This window comes from Aphelocoma coerulescens, chromosome 17 (assembly GCF_041296385.1).
Source record: "Aphelocoma coerulescens isolate FSJ_1873_10779 chromosome 17, UR_Acoe_1.0, whole genome shotgun sequence".
Taxonomy (NCBI): Eukaryota; Metazoa; Chordata; class Aves; order Passeriformes; family Corvidae; genus Aphelocoma; species Aphelocoma coerulescens.
Window position 1 is genome coordinate 3,423,849 of NC_091030.1, and position 27,775 is coordinate 3,451,623.

A 27,775-nucleotide genomic window follows, 5' to 3' on the forward strand; every position below is an offset into this window, starting at 1 on the left:
GCAGCCACTGTGCCCAAGAAACACGGAAAGCTGCTGGTTGCATTACACAACCAACTCTGGACATACATATATATATATCTTTTATTTAAATACATATATATATATCTCCATAGATATGCTTTTATTTAAATGTGTATCTCTATATATGGATATATATAAAAACATCAAAAGGAAGCACAGATTACCACACATAACAACACACTGGGGGGCCAAGCACTTCCTGCAATGCCTCCATATCCAAACCATACTTGGATGGACCCATCAGGGAAATGCCACCCATGGCACCGTGTGCTCTGTCACAGCTGGCCCCCAGCCCAGCCCTGCCACCACAGCACGAGGGAGGATCAATCCATCTCCAAAAAGCCCTTTACAAAGTGGGGTTCTCACACACAGCAACAGAGGGAGAGAGGAACCCAGGCACATTTTGAAAACAGCCTTGTATTCCATGTCGACTTTTTTTCTTTTTTCTCTCTCCTGGCCCTTTTTGTTGAGTTTTAAAATAGAGTCTGTATACATTTTTTTAGCACAGTTATTAATACATAGCTATTAATACACCGCTATTAATACATTAATAGATTATTATATACATTAATAAATCTCTCACTACAAAAATAGATCTTTGTACGCAAAAGTCTGATTTCAATTGCAAATTGGAGGGGGAGGGAAGCAGAAGAAGAGATAAAGTTTTATTCAAGATGTCTCCTTTGAAGGAAACTGAATAAATGTACTTTCCTCCTTCATATATTCATGAGATGACTGCTTCCCTACCCCGTTCTCCGCCACCCTCAGCTCCGGGCTCGGAGCCAGCACAGCCCTTATCTGGTACGAGGCAGGGAAAAAAAGTCCTGATAGGATCAGAAGTTTTCAGTAGTTTAACAAATCGGGGAAAAAGTCTCCATTGGGTTCTAATAAAGCTTTAGGAGCGTGACGGGAAAGGGGATGCCGGGAAAGGATGGTGTGCAGTGGGAGGGGGATGGAGAGCAGCATCCTGCAGTGGGGACAGGGACTCCAGGGCACCCCAAAACCCTTCTGGACACGCACCCACTCTTTGCTTTTCTCCTTTATTGCCAAGCTTTGCCATTCCCCCCACCTGCAGAGAGCAGGAGAGAACACCTGCAGCTCCCATCCTCACTGCAGCTGGGTGAGCAGGAACTGGCAGGACCCCATCCCACCGGAAAGGGACGGGCAGAGCCAGAGCCCACGGCAGCACCCACCCAGCACCAGCTGCCCTGATCCTTCTTCATCCTCCCTCCAGTCACGGCGCTCAGTCGCTTCCCAGCTAATTGCCTCCACTCATGTGTGCAAACTCACCGATTACCGGAAAATGTCATGGAATGTTAATTTCATTCCGAATGTGCTCCCATTTTTTTATGATGGGAAATGAATAAGCATTGTATTAATAGCATAATTTCCAACTCCAACCCGCAGTCGCGGCCCTGCGGATGGAGGCTGCGAGTTACTCGTCACCCTGCACCTTCCCTGCTTCTTCACCTTCCTCCCTTCCCTCCCCACCACTCCCCCCACTTCTCCTGTTGGTAATTAAGATAATGCAATGTAATTATAAACATATTAGGAAAGATCAAACGCTGAAGAGCCGCAGCCCGGCAGTCCCGCCTCCGCCTCACACCTCTGCCTGGAGAGCACCTCCCAAAAGCTGATGGGTCCCTGCACTCCTGGGGCTGCTCCAGCTGGGTTTGACCTTCCCAGGAGCTGTTTCTGTCCAGGAAACCCTCAGCTATTCCATGGGGAAAAGACTTTCTAGCACACCCCTCCCCTAACATGTACAGGGCATTTATTTTTTTATCCCATTTCTCCTTCAAGGAAAAACCTTTGGCCGTGGGGTACTGCTCTATCTCCCCCTGCCCGAGCACTGCGGAGGTCCAGTCCAACGGAGACTCCATTTCCCGTTTTTTCAGCTCTAATAAAACCCTTAACTTAGGGGTTTTTTTATGAGATATCATAACTTTCTTGCCTAAGCAGCAAGCAGAGAGGATGAGGGAAGATGGGCAGACCCTCGGTATCAGCTAATGCTCCTCAAGTTATCAAATAATTGAAAAGTTAAATAAGAACACTCTGGAGAAAGCTTCTTGATTTGGTGCTAATGGGCACACGGAACAGTCTGGGCTAATGTTGCGTGGAGGAGAGACACAGGCTCGAGAGCACAGCGCTGACCTCCAGCTCCCTCTGCCCCCACACAGCTCCTGCAGCTCCGCAGAGCCAGAGGAGACGCTGCCCCACGGAGCCAGCTGGGGCAGGGACACACCGAGGGCAGGAAAGTCCCATCCCCACCTGGCTGAGGAGCCGCTGCTGGGGGATGAACCTGGATGCAGCAGCACTTTGGTATGTGTTAAGTGAGTGTAAGCCAAGTGCCAGCACCCCAAAGGATGGGCATGGGCAGGACAGGGCTCCAGAACAGCCACTATGGGTGGGAAATGTGGCACAGTGGCCCCTCTCCAGTCTCCACCACTACCCAACCCCCCGCTCAGCAGTGTGAACTCAGCAGCAGAATGAACTTTTTAGTTAGAAAATACATTTCCTCTGCCCAGCAGACAAGGTGACATTTTTCACAGTACTGACAATGCCGTGCCACCTGCCAGGATGAACGAGGGAGAGATGCCAACCCAGAGGAGAAGGACAAAGTACCAAAATCTCTCAACGTGGCCAGGAGCTTCAGCTCCAAAAGCAGCAGCAAAAGGACCAATGACCTCCCTCACTGGGCAGCAGATGGGTGGAGGCAGCAGGCAGGAGAAAATGAGCTGAGAGCTGGTTTGCTGGCTCACGAGAAGACCTGGAGTAATAGGAACACCCAGAAAGCCCAGGATATCAAAACCAAACCATTCCAAGCCACGCAGGTAAAGAAGTGAGGCTGAGCACTGCCACACTCACAGGACCCAGTGGGAGACTCGCAGCAAACGCCGTAACTCAGCCATCAGAAAGGATTGCTTTGAAGCACCTTGTTAATAAGTTTCCTCTCCCACTGGTCCTTCAGGGAGGTCAGTACCTAATGATAAATGGGGCTGGAAGGTGCCTGCAGACCCAGTATCAGCACAGGTGCCCAGCCTCAATCCATCTTCCTTAGGAGCCAGCTGACAAAACCGTCTCAGTGCTGTAGCCAGGTAAAACACGACCGATGGGAAGAGGACACACAAACAGAGTGAAGAGTTGGTGTTGCAGCTGCCCTCCCTGCTCCCTTCCCCATAAAACCCACAAGTCTGGGATGGAATGATGGGGGGAAATCTCCACATGCCGACTGGTGGAGCCACAATGCCACTAGAAGCCAAGGAGAAGAAGGGCTGAGTATCGTGGTCTGAGACAAAGCCATCACTTGCTCAGGTGACAGGATCCAGAGCAGCCTCAGCTCTGAGCTCGGCATCCCAAGGGCTGAGTCCTAACCAACCTCTATATACTTCCAGTAGAAATGGGGAACATGGTGGGATTGTTCTCCTTCATCCCACATCCTCTTCTGATCAGCCTGACTTCAGAAACCAGTGGCAGGTTTTCACTTCATGCCGATACCATGGAAGCACCACCCCTGGAAGTGTTCAAAATCAGGTTGGACAGGGCCACGAGCAACCTGGTCTAGTGGAAGATGTCCCTGCCCATGGCAGGGGTTTGAACCAGATGGTGTTTTAGGTTCCTTTCAACCCAAACCATTCATTCTAGGATTCAGAAGCTCTTCCAGGTCCTCTGCACTGCACACAAGGTGGTTGCAAGATACAACCCAGAGGAGAAACTCCAGAGAGGCAAGGAAACCTGAGATCCCCCAAGGCAAGTAAACAGCCATCATATTATTTTTTTAGACTTTCCATCAGGCAAAAAAAAAAAAAAAAAAAGATAAAAAAAGTCATCTTGAAGCTAATCCTGGTCAACAACTGTCCCACAGCCCAGCTACGCCTTTAAATAATGTAGTGCTTTATCAAACATTCATAGTGATGCACAAAGTGATGAACAATGCGCGCCTGGCATTTATATAAATATACTTCCTGATGGCTTATTTTCCTTGGACAGCCAACACTTCACAGCTTATCTTCTGTGAGCTTGTGATTTTGCCTGGATGGAAAACACTTTGGACACCTGGGGAATCAGGACTACTGCACATGAAACTGCCATGACATCCGCACTGGGCATTTGCAGCCCCACCAAACTCCACAAAACTCCTCGCTCAAGAGCTGCTGCTGACTTGAGGAGCCAGATGTCACCCAGCTGTGGCTGGAAGAGGGGGACAACCAAGGGTATTTCTTCAACATGGGATGTTGTGGAGTGTCAGGATGAGACCAGCGCACGCCTTGCAAAGCAGCAGGACTTCATAAATCCAGCATCCTGTCAGGATGCTTCAGGATGGCGTAAGAAACCACCCTGTTTCTGCTCCAGTCCCCATGGCACCACTCAAAGCTGCTTTTCCAACTTTTCTTCCCTCCTCTGTCTCATGAAATTAATGAGTGGGCTGTAGCAAAGAGAGGGGAGAAAAACAATAAAACACATCAGGAGCCCACCCCACCAGCCTGTTCTCCACAGCAACAGTTGCCGTGAGCCAGAAGAGCCCTGGCTGACCCTAGGTGTTTAAACCTTAATTAGTCATTAAGCATGGGCCACAAACCCATGAGCCAGGGGGCTGCAGGACCAGAGGAAGGCCCCAGACCCCAGGAGCTTCCCTGGCCCTTCTGAGCCACTCTTAGAGGCTGAAGTATGTTGGATATGGCTCTTGTGGGAGAGATGACCTGAGCATGCTCCCACACATCCGTGACGCTGCTTTGATGCACTTTCTTGAGGGTGTAAGGGAGGGGGACCATGTCCCACAGCACCACCGTTCCCTCCCCCACACTGGGGAGGACAACCCAGATCTGGGTTGGAGGTATCCAGTCCAATGGGATGATCAAAACAAACCTAAAACTCCAGCCTGGCGCCTCTCCACTGAGATCTCCAACAGCAGTTATTATATTAATATATTAATTATGACTGTGCTTTTCCCTGGCAGGTCAGGACATTTTCAAATCTGCACTGAAGCCTGAGCTGGCATCACCACAGAACCAAGGACCCAGTGGCACGCCTGGTGTAACCTCTCTAACTGGGGCCCTCATTCCTTTCATTAACGCATTCAGATCAGCTACAATTGAGCCTGCTGGACTTAAAAACATCTTAAACATCTCTATTAACTAGAGACACGACCTAAGCACGTCTGGAAGTGCTTCCCTGAATTAGGAGTCAATTCCTACCCTGTCAAGCCCCCCCCTCCCGTTTTTTTTTTTTTTTAATTTCTTTATAGCTGAAATTCGAAGCTGTTTTTACGGACAGGACTAGAGGACTGCAAGAAAATACTTTTCGCTGGCAGGCTATGAGAATATACATTTTCAAAGGTCCCTGTAAATTACAGAAGGAGTTGGCGGGGATTAGAGCTGGGAAAAGCTGATCACGTACAAAGAGGGTCATGATCCCATCAGGTCACTGGAAAGAAGAGCCCCAAGACACATCAGATGCTGGCCTGACGCACTGTCCCATTTTAGCCTCCAGCCACAGCAAACGTTAAGCCATCATTTTATTTATTAAAGGCTCAGAAAGCCTCTGGTTAATGCTGGGAATCAGGGTGGAACTGCATCTGACTCCCCGAGCCAGCGGCACCGGCAGACGGTGGTTCCCAGCCCCAGCACGGGCACCAGGGATGGCACATCTTGGCACAGCCATGAGCCCAGCCACACACCAGTGTCCCCTCAGGGACACCAGGCAGGCAGCTCAGGGACGTCATCATCAGGCCAGACATCCGTTCCTGCTGCCTGCGTGCTCTCCCTCCTCCAATGTGGAGAGCAACACCATCACCTGTCCATGGTGAGGGCATTGCCCCCAACTCACACCCATCTCTAAATCTCATCCCCGAGACACTGCAGAGCTCAGGTATTGCAATGAATGGCAGCTCTAGGGAACAGTTTAACTACCTGCCCTCTTCTTGCACAGCTCAGCCCCCAAAATGTCCCTTTCCACAGCCCCAACATCCTGCCCTCCAGCCAGAGCATTGCCTTACCTCTTCCTGGAGGAGTCTCCACTGGAAGGCAAAAACAATACTGAGATGTGGCCACCAGAACAGCTACTCCAGTGCTGGTGGGGGGCATAGGGAGCACTCTCTTGCCATCATCAGGATCCTTCTCCTGCTTTTTGCTGTTATCTCAAAGCCATTTGTCTCCCGTGCCTAAATCCCTTCTCCCACAGTTCCCCTGGACTTCATCACCCAGAGCAGCTTGGCTTGGAGGCTGGGGGGACCACAAGCCCTGACATCAGCAGTTCTCACTATTTCCTTATGCTGCCCTGCCTGCTGTCTGGCTTGGCTCCCTCTCCAACCCCCAAATGAGGGCTGGACCATTAAATGACATGACCAGGGCTACCAGAGCAGCCAGTGGCAGAATGGAGCTAGATCCACATCTCCAGGTGCACTCTAAGAGCCAGACCATCTTTCAGGAATGCCCAAAGGCATCTCACTACCGCTACAGAGAAAAGCATCCATGGATTAAGTAAGAGAAACTTCAGAGGTTTACCTGAGCCAACACAGCAGGGCAGAAGAAAGTCCAGGAGAGGAATTCAAGATGAGTGCAGAACCACACCTTTGATATACTCATGGCATTAATCATTGGAACCATCAGTAATAAGTCCTGTCTCCTGTCTAGACTTGGAGGCCATACCCAGACTGCAGAGCCTGTGAAGCCAGCACAAAGGCCTGCTTGAAAAGTTCTTTTTTCGAACATGAAAGAAACTGAGAAATAAAGACAGGTCCTTTGTTGCAGGAGTGGAATTGCAGATAGTCGATTTTCAAGCCTGATTTCTCCTCAGTTTTCACCAGGCAGAGGTTCTGTTTCTTGCTGATCCTTAGGAGATATGGTTTGGCAAAATCTTTCTGAGGAACCTGTGGGTAATCCCATACTGAGGTTTGCTGGACTTTGCCTTCGTTTACCAACTCCATCGCTGTGTATCCAGTGCCTCCCAGACAGGGATGCAGCAGTGCCAGGCAATGGACTGGGGCCAAAGTCCCTCAAAGAGGACTTGATGGACAGAAGCAAAGAGCTCCCGCTGCTGTAGGATGAAGCTGTGTCAGTGAGGATGAGAGACATGTACATTAAAAGAGAAAAGCAAGTGAGGAATTCCCAAAGGGATGGAGCTTGAGGCCATCTGCTTGGGAAAGGCAGGAGAGCAGAACTCAGGAGGACTATGGGCTGGAAACTGCACAGTGAAGTGAGGACAGAGGCAGTGAGGAAGGGGCAACACCTGCACAAATTTACCCGAATTCCCATAATCACTGAACCTCATGTACACACAGGGGCGGAGTTCAGACAGGGAGGGTCTCCCCAGCAAAGACCAAGACCCCAGAAACTGCACCCCACACCAGCAGACCCCACTTGGCACCACGCACACCCACTGAGCACAAAGCCCTAGAGACCTTTTAACTGCCAGAGAGAACTCAAACCCACGAGGAGAGAGTAGCCCCCTCTCCATCCCAGCTCCAGGGATCCTTCTGGATAATTAGGACAGCCTGGCTATTGCCTCCAGCCTCGCTCCAGTTCATTTTATTATTAATAAAAAAAAAAAAAAAAGACTACTTTTCTACTTTTCTTCCTAAACTGCCTTGGATTTTTCTTCTGTCTAAATTCATCTGGGCTCTGTACAATGTCACCAGGTCAGCTTGTGCTCCTGCTGCAATTCTAATTTTGTCAGCTTTACATTTTCTAGGCAGTTGGGAGATTTTTCTTTCTTTGCTCCTTTTTTTTTTTTCCCCCAAGTCAAAAATGATTTTGCATAACAGTAATAACATTAATGGCCCTGCACAGCACATCCAGATTACAACTGCAGCTAGGGAGAAATAAACATCTCATCTTTGCCCTGCTGTTTATCTCCCCACAGCAGAGCCTGGTATCAGGTCAGAACCTGTAATTTCATTAACTTTATCATTCAGACACGCTTGTTGCTAGACGTCATTATTCAGCACATCACTCCTGTGTTTTGTTTGTGCTGGGATTCACTTCAGATGCTCTGGCACCACACGGGAGCATTCCTCCCATCCACATCACTGCCTGAGCCGGGGAGGAAGGTTTGGCTCGCTGAGCCATGATCTGCAAAACATTTGTGCTGCTCAGGCCTCCTGGGCAGGGACTGGATGGAGCAGAGCCATCCAGTGCAATTCCCTGCCTGATTCCCTGACCAGATACATCCAGAAGTGGTGAATAAAAAAACCCCACGGTCTTCCTCATGGAAAGGATAACTGACCCAACACCTGCCAAGCGTGGGGTGGCAAACCCCCACTGATGGAAAGCGCACAAGCCAGCACCAGCAAATCAACCGGTGCCAGCACAGGGGGGAAGCTGCAGCACTGGCAGGTGGAGGGTGAGCAGAACTGCTCCATCCCATTGGATTTGCCATCCCTGGTAATTAGTGCAGGGAAGTGACACTTGAAAGAGCCTCTGCTGACAGCCCCGACGATGATACCGCTTGGAGCCCGCTGACAAGTCCCAGCTGATGTCTTATCACAAGGCAACACAGCAAGAGCACCGAGGAGAGCCTTTCCCATGGGAGCTGGTGGATTCCCTGGGATGCAGGCACAGCTCCATGCCCATCCCCAGTGACCACAATGAAATCTGGCAGCGCCAGCTGGGCACCAGAGAAAGGCTGATCTTATTGTTGCACTACAGCCGTGCTCCAGCTGGGCGTCCCAAAATGCATCCACCTTCAATCCAGCTGCAAAGCCACGCCTGAGCACAACTGGCTTCTAGTCCCTGGGCATCTCCAGGTACCTGGTGTCTGCTCACACCAGCTGCAGCTCCTCCACCCCACCTGCCCCATCCCCACAGGAATCCAGCTGTGACTGCTGCTTGTGTGCGGTCAAAGCCCCTGTGAGCAGCATGTCTGAACCACCACATCTCCCCTGTGTGTGTCACCAGGTCAGAGTGGAAAGCCCACAGCACATATATTTATATCTGCAATCTAGAAACCCTAGGTCTGAACCGCAGCCACCTTGTCCTGGGCAATCCAGGCTCTAAGCAGTTTCAGCAGAGAGGAGTAAGTAGCACATACCATAGCCTGGCTCCCTGAGCAGAGCCTCATCCAAGAGGGAGAAGTGCCCATCTGGGAGGAAGCATATGGTGAACTGGCACAGTTTGGAAGGATCAGACTAGGCAAGGCACAAACCTGCCTCAATCCAAGGTGACAGCATCACAAGCAGAGCTGGTGGGAGCATTTGGGAACATCTCTCCCAGCTCAGGAATCGTACAGGCAGCCCCAGCTTGGGGCAAGGGGTTCAGCCTGTGTAAGTTCTCTGCTGCCAGTTCCTGAAGCCCTTGGACAGTTTAATATTCTGCTCTAGATCTTGTTTGCTATTTTGTTTTGAAGAGCACTGAAATGCAGTTAGTGCTGTCTTCCCCACTCACACAACTCTAAATAATTTATTGAAAAGCGAAACAAAGATGAGAATATGAAAGAAGAAAGAAGGTAGCTCAGTTATGATGTATGAAGGCTTTCATTTGTTCATTCTCACTAAGAAGAGGGTTGAGGAAACATCTCTTAACCCCATGGGCTGGTAACCCCAGACACACACCAAGGGATGCCAACAGCAGAGCAGCACTTGAGGATGGCAGATTGACCCCTGGGCACCTCCAAATCTGTTTTAGCAACAACAACCATCACCATCATCACAACTTTGTTTAAAAGGGGAAAGAGTAAAGAGCATTTAAAGGGTGGAAGAAACTTAACCTCAACCACCACTTATGACCATCACAAAGGCAGGGAGCTGCTTTCCAGACACACTGTATCACCTAGGCTATCCCTGGCTCCTCCGTGGAGACAAAAAGAGTCCCTGTGCCCATCCCTGCCACTGTGGCTACTCAGCCTTTCTGGCAAGCCACACAAGAAGGGAAGGATGGTTCAGCACCACCCCAAGATCCCTTCCCTGCACAGAGCAAGCCAGCACATCCCTTCCTGGCTGCTGCTGGAGTCACTCACAGCACTCACAATCAGCACTAACGTGCTTTGCTTTTGTTTATTCAAATGCGTTTTACTGTGCACTGCAGGTGAACAATATTAAATGGCTCATAATAACATTTCGATAAGCAGAGGCGGGTGCAGCAGCTTCTGATAGACAGACATAAGAAATGCAAGCAATCAAGTGTGCATTAGCCAAAATATCCTGGGGAATGCGCTGCTCCCCAGCAGAGCAGAGAGAGAAAAGCCACAAACCTTTCTTCTCGTAGTCAGGCTTCTCCTCCCCGCCCCGGCCCAGGCTCTCCAGCGTCCTTGTCACCTGGCTGCCAAATTCATCCTCCCTGGCGCTGGGCTCCGCCCGCCGCGGGGTCTCCTCCTCCTCCTCGTCCTCGTAGTCGTCCAGGATGGGGGTCTCCCGGATGGGCACCCCGATGACCGAGTTGTGGGCCTGCAGGCGCGAGTTGCGGAAGCTCTCGCGGGCCTGGGGGCCCAGCAGCACCGAGGGGATGTAGTGGATCTCGTGGGTGGCCTCGGTGCTGGCGCTCTTCTGCGGGATGCGGCGGCGCTTGTGCCAGCGCCGCTGGGCGTACAGGGCCACCATGAACACCAGCAGCAGCAGCAGCAGCGCGATCAGCCCACCCTGCAGAGAGAGCAAAGGGCACAGTCAGGAGGGCACGGGGTGCAGGGAGGGGTGATGGGATGCTGCAGTGTCCATAGGATCACAGAATGATGGGTGGAGAGACCTTTAAGCCCATCTCATTCCACCCCCCCTGCCATGGGCAGGGACACCTTCCACTAGAGCTGGTTGCTCAAAGCCTCATCCAGCCTGGCCTAGGACATTTCCAGGGATGGAGCAGCCACAGCTTCTCTGAACAACATGTTCCAGTGCTTCACCACCCCAGAGCACCCTTCCATCCACACACCCTGGACCACACACAGGTGGATTCATGGAGCAGCCATCTCTCAAGTGTGAGGTCACGGACAGGTAGATCAGGATGCCAGCCGTGGCCTTTAGCTGGGAATAGCACAGTGACACCCCTGGCTCAACTCTGCCCGTTCTCCCGGGGACTTTGTTCTTTCCACCTCACCCCTTGGGACCCCCAGGCCCCCTACACACAGGGAGATGGGAAATGGGGATGATCACATCCCACCACTTAGGAGAAAAAACCTCATTAAAACAACCCAGCCATCACCCAGGAGCAATAAAGCCTTAGCAGAGACACATATTTCCCAAAAATGATGGTGCAACAAATGGCCCCTCACAGGAGATGCTCCCAAGGCATGGTTACCCCAGCTCCAACATTTCTGGGATGATTTCCCTCTGGTTTCAAGATCAGCTGCAGAGCTGGGGGCACAGCACAACATATTTCAGACCCAGACCTTCTCTACTAAGCTCTTGTCCTTCCCCCCTCCAAATTTTATTCAATACAGCTCTCAACAATGTTAACATTAAAAATAAAAACCTTTTACAAAAAAAATAAACTTCCAAATATCTTTACGTACATGGAAGTAGCATGTCCTCCCAAGGGAGCCTGGCTAGGAAGTACCAATGGCAGCCAGCCCTGCCTCTGCCTGCTCTGGAAGTCAAATTCATCCCTACACACACAAGAGCTGCGCCTGTGCCAGCTCTGAGCCTCTTAATCTCTGCAGCATCGGAGCAATTCTATCCCGTGGCAGACAAGCAAGGCAGGGCATGTAAATCAGGAGCAGCACGAGCGGCCAGGGCTTTGCAGCACGACAGGAACAGCCAGGGCAGGGCAGGCGTTCCGTGCACACCTGGGATGCCACAGCCCAGAGCTGCAGCGAGCGCTACAGCAAAGCAGAGGCGCGAAAATATTCCCTCTGCATTCGGTACAAAGCAGCAGGCTGCACCCGGAGCACGGCTCTGACTCCTGAGCAGGAGCAGCTGGAAGGAGGCGGCACTGGAAAGTGCAGTTCACAGGAGGAGTTACCTCGGGAGAGGCCTCCAGAGCTGGAGCGGAGGAGAGACGTTTCCCTGCACCACAACCTGCCACAGAGAGGGGCCCAGCCCAGCACCCCCCACATCAGGATCCCCTCCTGTCCCACAAAATGTCCCTAACAGATGCAGGACTTGGCGGCTCAGGACACTGCTCAGCTTGAGTTCCCCAATTTGTGTGACACACACCTTCAGGAAAGGTGTTTTACTGTCCAGGAGAGGCTCAGGGATCCCCGAGGGCATTGGTGAGCAGGGCTTGGTGAGCAGCCCAGGTTTATGCCCTGCAGTACCAGGGCACTTCAAGGACCAGAGGGATGAGGACCCATCATGGTCTTCCATGCTCAAAAACAAGAACCAGCATGGACACCTCAACCTGAGAGAGCAGACACGAGTTTCCCTGGATTTGCACAGTGCCTGATGCATGGAGACCTCAGAGCATCACAGGAGCTCCCTGGCCTGAGGCACTCACACCCACTGGCATTTGCTCAGAAATCCAGTTTGCAGGAGAGAAACCATGGCACGCCAGAAGGGAGGCCAGGCCGGGACACAGCAGGGCCACAAACTTCAACACAACAAACCCTGCTGCAAAACCAGGTCTGGCTCATGTGCCAGACCTTACAGCAAAGAGAGGGTTCTCGTGGTCCAGAAGGGCTTCAGAACAACACTCATGGATGTGATTGCTGAGAAGAATCTCCTCCAAGGCCTTCACCACCAAATCCCTGAGCTGCCCAGCTAGATATCACTCACACCTTGGTGCACTCTGCCACTGGAAAGTGGCTGCAGGGAAGAGCACTCTGCACCCATGGGCACACAGGCACTCACTCTCCATGGAAAAGCAAAACCAGAGACATCCCAGATGCTCAGAAAAAGTCAGGGTGACAGAGAAAGCCTTGCAGGAGGAGCAGCTGTGCCAGCTGGACCCAAGGAAGGGGTTCAGACACCCATGGCAGGCCTGGGACTCTGGATCTTCCTGCCTGGGCTCACCTTATATCTGCCCCTGGGAAATGGCCTGGAGAAAATAAATCTGTTAACATATTAAATAAAGATCTCTCTGCTTGGGAGAACCTACAAGAAGGCATAGAGGCATAGAGGTTACTGGTGTGCCATTCCCTCTCTGACTCAAGACTGGCACGGCTGGCTTAAGGAAGCCAAGGGCTCCCAGCCCAGCCCAGCTACAACTCCCACATCCTTTGGGGATGAGCCAGAGATCTCTGCTCTGCCAGTCACTGAGACAACGGCCCCTCTCTGCCTGGGAAAAGCTGGGGCTGCCCGTGCCAGCCCCTAGGGTAAGCACCACGGGCTCATCACAGGCAGCACAGTTCCAATGTGCTCCTTTCGTCCCTGACCCTGCGCCAGCAGCTGCTTGTTTAACCACACCACACACGCTGGGAGAGCTTCCTGGGGAAAAGGGGGGAAAAAAAAAGAATCAAACTTAGGAGGCATTCAAGCCAACCTCATTTTAATCTATTTTTCGTGTTAAATTATCCAACTGAGGGAGCGGGAGAGAGAAAGGGGAAAGAAGGGATAATATGAGAAATGTTTTATTTGACAACGTGTCATTCGGAAACTGATTATTTCTGTCTCCGAGCTTTTTAATATTCCCAAACAATGGCCAAGCCGCACGGGGATTTGGTATTCTAAGGCTGGATTTATAATACTCTGTTCTGCAGTGATAAGAACACGGGCCTTTAATCCTCTGAGCTGTGAACATGCATATTCTCCCACGTAATGTCCTTCCTGCCATGCTCCCGCTGCCCTGGGCCGGCCGAGCAGGAGCCACCAGCACCAGAGTGTTGCCAAAACCCACAGGGGAGGAGAAGGAATGGGGAAAGGAAGATGGGGGAGAAGAGGGATGGTGGGAACGAGCCACATGTGGAAGGAACTGCAGGGCTGGTGGCACCAGAGCCACCGCTGAAGCTGCGAGGGCAGCAAGGCTGGGACTTATTTGAAGCCCAGGAGGAAAATCAATAGGAGAGGCCACCCTGAAGCCCAAGAGGTTGGACCCTCACACAGTTATGAAGGCTGCCAAGCTGTTGGATTGGAGGGCCATCACTCTTTAGGAATCTTTGAGATGCTGAACAATTTCCAGGCAGCAAGAGGAGGCATCACTGCTTTGAACACAACCACCACCCTGCCCTACCAACCAGTGAAAGACAAGGGAGTCCCACTGCTCCTCAGGGCTCCAGACAAGCTGTCTTGCAGCAGCCTCTGGCCTTTCCAACTCTGCTCCCCACACTGGGGGGAATGTGGTGTGATCCCTTGTGGGAATCCTCCATCCCTGCAGCCTTGCAGTTACACAGTGACACAGCCCAGCAGTTCAGAAATCAAGCCCTGACAGTCTTCCAGCTGCCACACCAGAAGGGCTGAAGTCACAGAAGAAAGTCCCAGGCTGGAGGGGATAGTTTAGGCTGGGCAGACCTCTGACACCACAGCATCCCTTCTGCAGGTCAAAGAAAACCCGGTGCTAAACAGCACAGCCCTCAAGTCTGTGCTGACCTGGGCCCCTTTCTCCCAACACCAATGCAAGGTTTTGTCCTGAGGCAAAAATATCCCTCTTTCTTTCCTATCTCGAAGCCATTTACTGTCCAACATTGTGCTGGCAACCAGCCCCATGGCCAGCGACTGCTGCTGGATGAATCTCACAGGATCTCACAGCCCCGGACATCGTTCCAAGGACAGTCCCCCAGGACAGCTCAAGGACACCCCATCACTTCCTGGGCTGAACGAGCCCCCAGTGCTGGAGCACCACATCCCCTGCATCATCACCCAGCAGGTGAATTAAGGTGAGCAATCAGGTATGAGCAATAACCACACAACCCTCAGGGCTCTTCACAATTGTGTACTTTTCCTTTCTTTCCTTTTTGGCTGTGAAGGTAATTAAACACTAGGAAAATTTACCAAGGGGTGTACTCGATTATCCATCACTGTCAATTTTAATTTTCTTTTTAAATCAAGCCTGGATGCTTTTTTGAAAAGTCATACTTTATTTCAAATGAGAAGTAGAGGCTTCAGGGCATTCTTGCACCCTGTGCAGCTCTGAGGGCACAGCAGATGATCCCATGGTCCCTTCTTGAATTCCACTCACCCCAGTTTTGGCTTTCCCACATTTCAGCTCCACAGCATCTTATCTTTCATCTCGGGTACATCATCCCCTCCCAGATAACCCAGACACACAAAGCACCACCAGACCCTGGACGCAAAGAGAGGTCAGGCAGAGCCCACCCCCATGCACAAATCACAGCCCCCCCCGCCAGCCCAAACCCCCACATGCAGCGGGGCCAGCAATGAGCCCGTGGATGAGTGAGCAGAACTGAGGGAACTGAGGCAGACAGGGGGGATGGGACAGACAGCAAGCCAGCATGAAGGCTAGAGAGGAAGAGACAAACACCAGGATTAAAATATATACACATATGCACTCCAAAGGGATCTGGATCCAGCCCTGATCACCTGCCCACTCAACCCCACCTCTCTCTATAAGAGACAATGATGATACACAGGGCAAATCTCCTAAAAACACAACATTTTCTCCCTGTACACTTCAAATCCCCGTTCAAGCACAGCTTCACCAAGGTGCTTAACCACACACTCAACTTTAAATATGTGTTTAATTCCCATTACAGTCCATGAGCCTAAAGCACACGCCTCAGCGCTTTGCTGAGCAGGGACAGCTCCTTGAATTGCAGCCCAAAGAGAACTGTGTTACATCTCTTTTTTCCCTTCTTTCCACAGCTCACCACCTCACTGAGCTACAGATACGATTGGGGCACTGTCTTGTGGTGGTGTTGCAACCACAGCTGTGTCACCTAACCCTGCCCAGAGGTGACAGCACCCCTGAGCCACCCTCTCTGAATGGGTGCAAGGAGCACAGCATGTGGCCCAGGGGTTTGAGGAAGGGTTCCCCCAGGACGGCTCCATCCACACCATGCAGATCCTCCTGCCATGCTGTACATCCACACACAGGGCATAAATCTAACAGTACCTACAGTCCTTTAAAGTACAACACACACACAAACAATGAGAGTTACAGTTGCTGTGGGAACCATAACTTTAAAATCTCTGACTCTTCCATGTTAAAAACAAAAACAACAACAACAAAAAAAAAGTCAGACAAGTCACATTTTCATATAATTTTTTTTTTTAAGCCACGCTCAGTTTTGTTTTGCTGTTTCATCCAAGAAGGGAAACAAAAGAAGGAGTGAACCTGCCAATCAGCCTTTCTGTGCTGCTCAGACATGCGATGTGATGTTCCAGTAAATGTTTATTTGAAAGGTCTCCCAGGCACCGGCTGTGTGCAAGCACCAAAACACACAACCCTCAATCACAGCCAACATGCCTGCGTGTCCCGAACTGCACATCTCGCTAGGATAACAATTCAAAATGACTCCTAATCCATTTTTATTATGTAAAAAAAGGCATTTATTTGCAGCGAGCGGAAAGAGGAGGGCTGGAGGTGATTTTATTAAGCACCTGATTGCTGGCTCTTTTTAAAGCCGGGGCGCAGATTGCATAAATTGTGATTTTAATGCGTGCTAAACGGTTCACCTAAATGGGCTGACCTGCTAACCCAGAGCCTGCCCTCAGAGAGGGAAGATTTTAAAATTCATAAGGTCTCCTGCGCTTGCGCTCATGTTTTCCTAATGTGGGCAGCCTGGGAGCAGAAAGCTCAGACAAAAACAAAAGCTTTTCTGTCCCCCCAAGGAGTTTCAGCTACAGAGCCCCATCCCTGCTCCACGCTAAGCCAACAAGAGACCCCTGCACGTGCTCATCCCACTCAGCTCATTTCCACCCCACGCCTGAACTGTGTGTCATCCGTATTCAATTCACTTGAATTAAGAAAAAGGAGCCTGGATTTTAAATAAAAGAGGCCACCTCATCCACAGTAAGTGTCTCTGAGGTTTCACTGGCCAGGATCGCCACGTGCTGCAGGCTGAGAGTGGCCGGGGTTGTGGCAACACAAAAGCACCTCCCAGTGGAACCGGGAGCTAAAGGAAAGTCCCTCAGAGCCACCCCTGACACAACGTCCCTCTCTGCACCACCCTCAGCACAGAGCCCAAACCCTGATCGTCCACGGGAACCCAGCTGAGGTGAGGAGCATCCCCATGCCACAGCCACATCCCAGCAAAGGCAGCTCCTGCCAGGGAAAGGGCGAATGGGAATCCACACAAACTGACTGTGTGTGGCCCTAACACCTTCCCAGCTGAGAGTGACAAAGCAACAAAGTCCTCCAGGGTTCAGTTTCAGCTTGGTTTCACCAAAATCGCCAGTAATTTCCAGGGATGGAAGGCACTTGCCATGGGACCTCCCAAAGTCAGAGCCACTGTAGGAGCCCTGACCCACCCAACTGCCCCTCACCCCTTCTGAACAAAGGTTTAACAAAAGCTAAAGCAAGGTCTCAAATTAGGAGGATTATTACAATATCCGCCAGCGCAGCATTTGCTTGCAAGTAATGAAATGTAATTAAAAGTAAAGAACACTTGTCAGATAAATGACAAACACGTACTGCTGTTGCAAAAGTACCTTTGCTTGTTTTTTTTAATAATTGTGTTTATCCGCTTCCTCACTAATTTGCAAAAAATGCAGTTAATTCTCAGTGGATCTCACAACCATTAGTGCGAATTAATGCTGTTCCCACTGTATATTCTGCATATATTAGAAAAAAGAATAATCTAATAAGAGATGCACATCTCCGGGTGAGGGAACACGAGCACGATTCACATCGTGCCTCCAGCTCCCAAGCCCCAGAGAGGGGCACGGTACAACACCCGTTCTGCTCAATTAACCAGCCCACTTTTGGGGCTGCCAGACCTTGGCCACTCGTCCAGAAAACGTAGCAAAGGTGCAAAAATTCACCACAAACACAGGGACTTCTTGGAGAGCCAAACACCTCCAAACCCTGTTGACGGATCAGGTCTCCTCTGCATTGGTTGTGCTGCTGCTCTACCCACGGTGAAGACGGGAGAGAGACTGGAAAAGGGGTTTAGCATTTATTTATGGACTTCTCAAGCAATTTATGGAGAGAGGAGGTGATGGGAAGGTGCTATTGTGCACACAGACATGAAGGAAAAGAGCTTGTTTTGTTGGCAGAGCGTTTTTTTTTGGGAACAATCCAGCTTATTGTGTAAAAAGAATAAAAAAACCAAAACAACAACCCACAAAAAACAAACCCTGCCTTGCCGTATTTAAAGTGCAAACATTTCAGCATAATGAACATCAACAACTGAATGAACACAAAGCACAGCTTTCCAGAAGGAGAGGGAGGGTATTCAAACACAATATCGGGGATAAAGCCGCCGTGCACGTGCCCACATGGCATTTGGCATCGGAAGATGCTTTGGAATTCTGGCATCGTAGCTCACACAACAGGAGTTACACACCACAGCCCCCCACACCCTGAGAGAATCCTCCTCTGGTACTCTGGGCATCACACACCAAAGGGAAAAAACAACCCAAATCTAAAGTGTCATCAATTTTCATTTCTGATTTGATAATACATTTGAAAACTGTGCTGCCCCCCAAGTAGCACAGAACAGGGAGATCCAAGACTTTGATTTAAAGAAAAGATCCAAGACCTCAGGAACCCCACAAGCCTCCTCTCCCAAAACACCACAGCTATTCCCAGCAGGAATTATTAAGAGCCCAGTTAAATACAGCACTTAACCACACACTTAACTCCCATTAACTTCACTGGAACCTCACACACAGATAAAATTTATCCGGTGTTTCAGGGCTTTTTCATCTCCCAGGACTTTTTCCTCTCCCTGACAAGAATGGAGCTCTCCCAGCTCTCCATGTGATGCCTCCAAACCACCTCGGGGCTCAGCACAGTGGAAAAACAAACCCATGGGGATGGGTTTTCCTGCTGTACAGCTCCCACACTCATTGCTCACACACGAGCCCACAGAAACCTTTTAGTTCTGCAGCACATCTTGACGAAACTGCTCCTTTTTCACCCGGCCCTCTCACTGCATCGATTGGGAATATTGAAGTATGGGAATGCACCAGATTTGGTTTTGTCTTGTTCTTTGAAGGGCACGAGACCAACAAACTCTTTTCTGGAGAAGGAAGGACAGGGCACCCTGCCACTGGGCTGGGAAAACCTGAATTTGCACCTGCCAAAGGACCCTTTGCACCCCCAGCTCTGAAGAGCTCTGCACACCCTGGCGACTGCCCCCGTCCCCAAACTCCTGAAATTCAAGTCCTTCTGTTTTTTTCTGTATGGATGCAGGACATCAAAGGCAACAGGAGGAAAGCAGAGGTGGCAGCATGGCAGCGATGCCACCTGGGTGCCACCAAGATGACCTCCCAAGCTCCCTGGTATGCTGCAAGAGGCTGAGACAGTCTGAGACTCACACTCTCCATCCCAGCTGGAAGCAGAGGGTTTGGAGTGTGTCTGAGTGGGATGCATGGATGGAGAAAAAGGAGCTCCTTCCCAGATGGAGCGGGGACTGCAGGGCATGGCTGTTACAGCTGCTTCACCCCGCTCAGCTGCACCACACCATGAGGGTCGTGGTGGAAAGGCTGCAGCCCCCCCTCCCCAGCCAGCAGCAGCTGAGAAAGTGCCCGTTTGGAAGTGGGAAAGGATTCATTTCAATTAAATATGCCTGGTGCTCCAATCGAAACCAATTAATTCTCCCCATCTGAAAGCTGATTAGCCAGGCTATCTGGGTAAATGGATAACAACAGGCTAATAACCCCCTCCCCATGCACACACCGGGGCTGCCATCAGGGTTTTGACACTGTGTCTCCAGCCTAATCGCAGCATCTGTGAATAACTGCCGAGCAGATCCCAGCTCCATCCCTGGCAGCAGGCAGGGACCAGGTGAGGATGGCCACTTTGGAGCCAGCCTGACATCCCATTACTGCTCCCAGGCTTCAAACAGGGCTCTGAGCAAGCAAAGCTGCTCCTCCAACCCCAAAAGCTCCCTCATCCCCCTGGAAGCTCTGCTGGGCACTGGGATCGCAGTTCCTGGCTCTCCAGCCCTGTGCCCTCCCCTGGCTGTTATCAGCCAGTGTTTAACTCCACTGCTCATCCACCTTCCTCGTCCTCCCTCTGGAATGTGTTCCCACCAGCCCAGCCTGGGACAGACAACGGGAACACCAAGGCGCTGGGGTTAATGGGCAGAGCTCTGCACCTCACCCCACACCAGCCTAGCAGCCCCCAGGTTTAAGCATCCCCCACTAACCCAGGTTCCTGAAGCTGCTCCAAGCCTCAGCCCCTGATGTCCTTGGGGAGTTCAAGCAGATGAACCCAGACATGGGGATGGCAGCCATCAGGAGAGAGCAGGGGAAGGCACACAGCCATCCTGCTCCTCTGTGACCCCCGTCCCCTCCAGTCCCTGCATCACCACTAATGTCACCTCAGCCCTGGCCCCACAGCCTGACTCCCCAGGTCCCAGACAAGGGGCAGCAACTGGGGAACTAGTGGCAAGAATCTTCCATCTCTGCTCCCTATTTTTTTCCTCAGAATTGGGAAGTATTGACCAGCTAAAAACCACTTTCCCAATGGTGTATTTTTGGTTAAGACCAAACATGAAGCCAAACTGTGAACAGAGAAAAACAAAGACCTCAATCCTGCTGCCATTTTCTAATCAAATTTCCTTTTACTGGTTTGACAGGCCTGTTTTGAAAATCTAAATTTAAAGCTAAAATGAAATTAGATTCCACAGCTAAACGGGAATCCAGACAAAATGTTTCAAATGGAACTAATAAAACCCTTCTGCCCACACCTCTGGGCTCACAAAGCTCCTCTCCACTCCTTGTTTTTGAGTAGTGAGCTTTACTCTGCTCACCACCCTCCCCCACCATGCACAGGCATCCCCCAGCAGTTTGTTTTTAAGCTCGTAGGAGGTAGGAAAACAACTTCCACCCAGCTCCATCTCCTTGATGTGGTGGTGCCTGTCCTGCCGGCTGGCTTGAGTAATCTAATCTAAATTAAGCCCAGTTTAGGCAATGCTCCCATCTTCAAAGCAGCCCTGCAAAAGAGACAGCTTGGCCTGAGAGGGAAGAATGAATGGGAGATGAAGATCCAGCTGAGTGTGTTCCTGGAGAGGCTCACCTGGCTGCCAAGGAGAGGAGGGAGCTCCGGGGTGGAGAGCAGCACCCTTGGAGAGCCAGCACTGACCTGCACAAGCTCCTCCGCTTTTCAAACCTTGCTCCAAACAAAAAGCCTCTTGGCTCCCCAGGGGCTCAGCTGTTGTCCTCAGCATCTGACCTTCTCTCAGGCTTTCACCACACCAGAGTAATTTCCCACAGAACAAAGGAAGCCAAAAGAAGAAAGGAGTCTCTACTTTGTGCTACAGACAGAGCACTGGAAACTTGGTGGTTCAGCCTTTCTGGTCCATGGCTGCGATCCTTGGACAAGCCCTTGGAAAAGTTCCCTCAGGGAGCAGCCCCTGCCCTGTTACATGGGAGTGGGGCGAGAATAAATCCATAAATCCCAGGATAAATGCAGTAGAGTGCGCTGGGAAGCAAAGAAGAGCAGCACTGTTACTGCTCTAAGAGCAGGTGCTCTCACACAAGCTGGACAGGGGTGTGGGTTTTAAAACCAGAGGCTGAATGTGTCTTGCACAGACCAAACAGGAGCTCCAGGGAATGAAATCCCAGAACACAGAGCCTCAGCAATCCACGTCCCTCCCTCACGCACCAAATGTCCCTGTCCCTGCAGGGAGGAGCTGCTGGACAGAGAGGAATGGACGTGGCATCACAGAGCACAGGTGTTACCCAATGTTCAGAGGGCAGCTTGAAAATAAAACCAGATGTGTTTAGACCCCTCCTCTTCAAAAGCAGCAGCTCTGGTCACCCTCCACCCCTGTATCCCTGGCGGGATGCCAGCCTGCATCCCTGCGTGCTGCCAGGAGCCAGAGACTTGCAGTGAAATCCTCAGAACAAAACATTTACAGGAAAGGGGTTTCCATCCATCACCTCAAACTGCCTGCTTATTTAAATCAGTCCAAACACTGCAAAAGTTATCCAAAATGCTCGGCTGTGGCAAAGCTGGGCTGGAGGCAGAGCGCTGGTGTGGCTGCTCGTCCCTGATCCGTGTCAGACAGGGCAGGCTGAAACAACCGCCCACGAGGACCGGGAATTCTTGCAGAACAGGACAGAGAAACATCCATCACCAGTGACAAAGGGTTATTGATCCTGCCTGAGGGCACAGAGGTGGATTCAATGACCGCTCCAAATCCCTTCCACTCCACAGATCCTAAAGAAAAGCAAGTGTTCATCCCGCAAAACCCTTGAGAATGAAGTGCTCCTCTGAGTGTCCCAACGGATGGCAGTGCCATTGACAGGGCTGGCACGTGTGGAGGGGTTGGGGTATGAAGAAGCAACTCCCCCACTTAAAAAAACCAAACAACCCAAAAACAAACAGTCCAAAAATGGCAACACAAAAACCAAAGAACCAAAACCCACTCTGCAGTCATGCCTTGCACAGCCAAACCCCTTGAGCATTAACCTGAAAAACTTGTTTAATAGAGCAACAAGGAAAAGTTATCAAATACACACATGCAGCCTGGGGCGTGCAGGTGAACCTTCCATCCACACCCACGCCCCTGTCTCAGCCGCCTCCCAGCCCCAGGGACTGAGGGCAGCATTCCTGGAGGTTCAGCACACTGAAAGACATGGAGAGGTGCAAGGAGAGCCACGGTCATTGGCTCATCCACTCCATGTTCCACTTTTCAATATTTGCATTGTCAGGATGTTTTCCAAACACAGATAATCATTTAAACCCAAAACTTCATAGGAAAAAAAAAATGCACAATTAGCAATTCCCCCCCTAATTAGGAAAGGAAGAAAGAAGTCCAAAGCAGAATTTGTCTGCATAAAACAGAAAAGAGCAATGAAATAGCTACATATGAATGTAATCAAAATGAAAATTAAAGTCGTGGTTCTTATTCCTGTGCATGACAACCTTCAGAACCCAGCTCAGTAAAAAATAAATATGCACATAGTTATATGGAGTTTCTATTTCATGGATATACATGCACGCACATGAACAGAGACACGGAATATTCATGGAGAGCTCTGGTCATAGTCAGCAGCTGAAGGGTCCTGGTGGGATGCTCAGAGGGACTGAGGGGACCCCACGAGCTGAGATGCTGAACAAGGGAACAGGCACATGGGAACTCACCTCAGCTGTGCCACAGAGGTCAGGGAAGCACATGGCCTGAACACAGGGCTCTGGAAGAGGATGACCTCACCCTCCTCAGCATTTTTTGGGGCTGGTGCATCATTAGCCAGGTCTCCAGCTGCCCTCCAGGGGACAAGAGGATCAAGTGTGTTTTTCTCTGCTATTATACAAGACACGAGCTTGTGTGCATCCTCTGATGTGATACAGCTTCAAGGCTACACGGTCAAGCTTCCAGGGCTTGTCTCAGCTCCAGAGCCCTTCTCCAGGACAGCCACACTGCTGTCACCTCACTCAGGGACAGGCCTTTTTGCAGGCAAGAGACCTACTGAGACACACATGCAGCAACTGGGGAGACAACCCACCTTTCAAACTGAGTACAAGCCCCAGAGAAGGTCAAGCTGTTCCCAAAATCAGGAGGGGTTTCACACTCAGCCCTCCAGCTTCTCCACATATCCCCCCATCCTCCTGCTGTACTCTCCTGCACCCAGCCCCGTTTCTCTCTTGCATTTACACAAAGCCTGAAATCCCTTCCAAAGCAAACTCTTGTTTTACTTCAGTATCACCATGATCTATGAGGGGAATCACAAGACCCCCCTCACCTCCCTTCTCTGCAGAAACCCCCTTCGCCTTCACCTCTCCCTTTTCTGCTCCTCATCCCTCCCCATGTCAGACAAGGATGTTCCACAGCCTTGCCAAGTGCTTTGGGAAGAGCCTGAAGGACACAAGAACAGCTCAGTACTGGCTACTGCATCAGCTGCTCTCCTGACCGACATCCCACCACTGCTGCCTGTCATCTGCAGGACATGGGAAGCCAAAAAACAGACAAGGAAGACAGGAGGAGAAGTATCTACCTGTCTGCAGCTTCCCAACCACAGGAACCAGCAGAATTTGAGCACAGCCACAGCTCCAGCCCTGCACAATTATTTCACAAAAGGGGGAGCAGGGAGTGAGCAGAAGCACCCCAATAACACAGGAGCTCTCCCAGCTTTTTGAAGACATATGGCTCCTCTCTATACTTCAAGCAGCGACTCCTCCACGCTTCCAAATTACAGCTGCCTAAGCTGTTTCTGCAGATATTTCCTCTTTCTATGCAATCATTTGGCTAATAAGATGAGCAGGTTGGGCTCATTTATTTTGGACACTGTTCGTGGGTCATTAGCAGAAAGGCTAATCATTGCATTGGCAGAAAATATCACTTCTGCTTCAGAGCTGGCTGCACAGCACGGGGAGGGGGAGAGAGCAGGAGCCTGACAAAGCCTTAAAAAAAAAAAATACAAAACCCAAGTTATGCTGCTGTAGAAGTGGAATTTTCCTCTGCTATTTCCCCAGGTACCTGCTGTTAGGACGAAGCGGACAGACTTCAGTGCCCGAGGCAGCTCTGCGGAGCTCGCGCTGCCTCTCCCACACACGTGCCACCTCCGAGGGCCCGGAGAAGGAGCGATGCTGGCGGCAGCAGCCCGGCCTCCCTGGGCCACAGCAACACAGCAACGTGTCCTGGTGATGCTCAGTCCTCCAGGGAGGCACCGTCATCCTCACCCACAGGCAAATCCAGGTGGGATGCGAAGAGCCCCATAACACAAGAGCCCTCTAGGTGATGCCATGAAGATTTTTGCCTTTTCTTTTATACCCCTGTTATACCTTTTTACAACTTCTGTATTCCTAGTGCTTTTTGCCTACGTTCTTGGACTTGTTTGTTAAGCTAAGAGACTAAACATTTTAGAAGCTTCATAGCCAGGGATCAGTGTGCCCCAGAGCCCAAGGTCCTCTCCAGAACACATTCTGTAAACTCAGATAGAACCATCCAGGGGAAGGCTCCTTGGGGAGGGGGGCTCACTCGAGCCTCTCATTGGGGAATCTTTGATAGATATGCTAATTAGTAAAACCTATAATGTTATACCCAATGTTGGGGAGAGAGAAAAAGAGAGAGAGACTCGGCGGGGTGCATTTCAGTGCACATGACCTGGACGTGTGCACCTAAGGATCCTTAAAATAAATACCAAGGTAAAATCCCTTTTCCCCTTCTAACTGTGTATGACTCTTGATTTTAAGACCAGGAAAAGGCATCACAGGGGATGGTTTGGGGTTAGCAGAGCAGATCAGCTGTGACACCTGTGCTCTGCCCGCAACACCTGAGTGCTAAAATCCACCTACAGAGACATTTAAAGAGCAATTTGCATTCAGTGTGAAGGCCAGAGTGCCGGGGGGATGCAGAACCGCAGGGCATTTGTGGAGCTGAAGCTTGAGTTTCCAGGAGACACAGCAAAGGTGAGCCCTTCCTGTTTCTCTCTCAAGAGGTGACAACAGAAGCAAAGACAAAGTTCTGAGACACAGCCGTGCCCAAACAGCAGCACTGAGAGCAAAGCTGCTCCCCAGGCCCAGCTGCTCCAAAACCACCTCTCTCCAAAGGCCCTGGGAGAAGCTTTGCCCTGCGGATATCATGCCCAGGCAGAGCACAGGGACACAGAGCTGCTCCTGCTCCCATCTCATTGCAGCTGCTGCCTTCACCCACTGACCTGGCAAGGGCAGAAATGAAGTGCTTGAGGGGAACAGCTGGCCAGGGCACAGGTTGTCTCCTTCCCCAGCAGACACACAGCCAGCACGCCTCCTGCTCCCCTCCTCCAGCTTCCACCGACCCCAGATGTCCCGGCCCTGTGTGCTGCCAACGGTGCCATGACCTTGGCTGCTCTCAGCAGCATCCTTGGGGCAAGCACAGGATGGGGCTCCCATCTCCCCTGGGAGGCTGTCAGCAGATGTTCCTCAGCCCTGTGCTTCCCCTCCTGCCCTCCAGCACCACAGCCAGGAGCCTCAACACACTTCCCAATTGGTTATACCAGGAGGGAGCTGGGCAGGGGACAGCATGGCAATGTTGGGAGGAGGGACACCAGGAATTTGTCCCTGGAGTGCTCCAGCTTGCCTTGAGCCACCCATGCTGAGCCTCTTCCTGCCATCCCCACGGGAGAGTCGTGCTGTGCTCTCCAGGCCAAGCCTCTCCAGCCCCACGGCAGAGCCCTGTGACAGAAGGGGAGCCGGGGCTGGCTCTGCAGGGCTCTCCAGCCTGAGAAAGGGAAGAAGATGATTTGGGAGCTAATTTAGAGCTTGGATTTCCAAAGTCTTTTCAGACTCCGAGGCTACTGGCAGGCAGTGTAACAGCCCCTGCCAGTCTCAGCAGCTCTACAATGTCCTTCCCTTGGCAAGGGCAGCAGTGGGGAAAAAATAACAAGAGACATGTGATGGAGAGCTTGGCTGAAGGTTCCCTCCCCCCACTGACCTGCATGCCAAGGAGGAAGAGCATGGGGGGAAAAAAGTTTTAAAAGGAAAGAAAAAAAACACCACACTACTCGTTTTGCTGTGTCCGAGCTGGGGGGATGGAGCTGCGGCAGGAGGTGAGCGGACACCACCTGGAGCCATGGCTTTGTTCAGTGGCCAGGACAAAGCCATCACCCTCCCCACACCCCCCAGCCAGCACAGGGAGAGCCAGGCCCCCAGTGCCCCCTTCCCAGGCAGGAAGGAGCACTTCTGCACAGCCTCCCTGCACCCACGCTGCTGTATGGAGCCCCTAAAGCAGGACCTTGCACTCACTCCCAGCAAACCCACAGAGATAAATGCTGCTGGGTGCACACTTGTGCTGGCAACCTTGAGTGCATGGGGGTGAAACAGATTTTTCCTCAAAATTTCATGGCCCAAAAAGGCAGGGTGGTGGAGAGCCTCTCTCCTCCCCAGCACATGCAGCAGACCCCATGGAGGTGGCTCCTCTGCTGAGGATGCTGTGCAGGAAGGAGCTCACCAGCACCCAGAGGGTACCAAGGGTGAGAACCTGCTGCTGGAGAATCACAGCATCTCAGGAAAGGACAGGATGAGGCCAGTATTTAATTAACCTTTTTTTCAGAGAAGGGAAGGAAGGAGACCGATCAGAAGAGCATGGGGACAATCCCGGCCATCCAGCCCAGGAACAGTCTGAGGGCAGCACTCACACACACACCCCCTGCCAGGGTGACAGCCGAGCAAGGGGCATTCACCTGAGGAGGGGTGTTCAGCCCCACGCAGCCACTGCAGCCCAACAGGTGATGGGAAAACACTCCAGCCTGCAAAGGAGGGAGCCTGGGTGCCAGCAGAGACACAGACATCAGCAAAGGCACGGTGGGGTGAAATGTGATCCTTTTGGCAAAGAGACACACAGCACATGACTGTCATTGACCTGCTGGCTGTGCAGCACATCAGCGAGCTGGGCACCAGCCACCTGTGCAGGCTCAGCTGTCCCTGCAACACCTGGGATGCTGCAGACAGCCCTGGGAGCACAGCCTGCTCACCTGCACCCAGTGCTTCCTCCACGAGGTGCCAGCTCCTGGGTGGGATATACAGGGATAGACGCAGCCAAATCCAAAGCAGTCGGGATCCTAAAGCAGGAGCAGCTGGGTTGAAAAATCTCTCTGTGTCTCTAAGCCCTCCCTGCAGAGCACACCGAGGATGCTGAGATGCTCACGTGAACCTCTCTCTCCCTGTCATGGGGGGACAGGAGAAACACAAGCATTGAACAGCCCTTCTCATCCCTCCCTTCCCAGCACACAGGGCAGAGGGGGGAGAAGAATCAGGTCACTTCACTTCTCTGGTTTGACAAGTCTATTCCCCAGTTCCCAGGACACAGCAGCAGCTACTAGAACAACACCTCGGACTCCTCCTCCTCCCCTCAGCCCCCAGACCGCCAGAGGAGGAGCTGGGCTGTGAGGCAGAGGCAGTTCAGTACA

The 27,775-nt window shown here is 51.4% G+C and overlaps 1 protein-coding gene across 2 annotated transcripts in view; it reads right to left on the bottom strand.

The window, feature by feature from the left end:
* Window positions 1-27,775, bottom strand: part of ASTN2 (astrotactin 2) — a 320,390-nt gene that overhangs the window by 229,506 nt on the left and 63,109 nt on the right. For both annotated transcript variants that reach the window (XM_069031598.1, XM_069031599.1), the window contains exon 3: window positions 10,204-10,588. In XM_069031598.1, coding sequence (XP_068887699.1) covers window positions 10,204-10,588 — 385 coding nt within the window. The remainder of the gene's footprint in view (window positions 1-10,203; window positions 10,589-27,775) is intronic.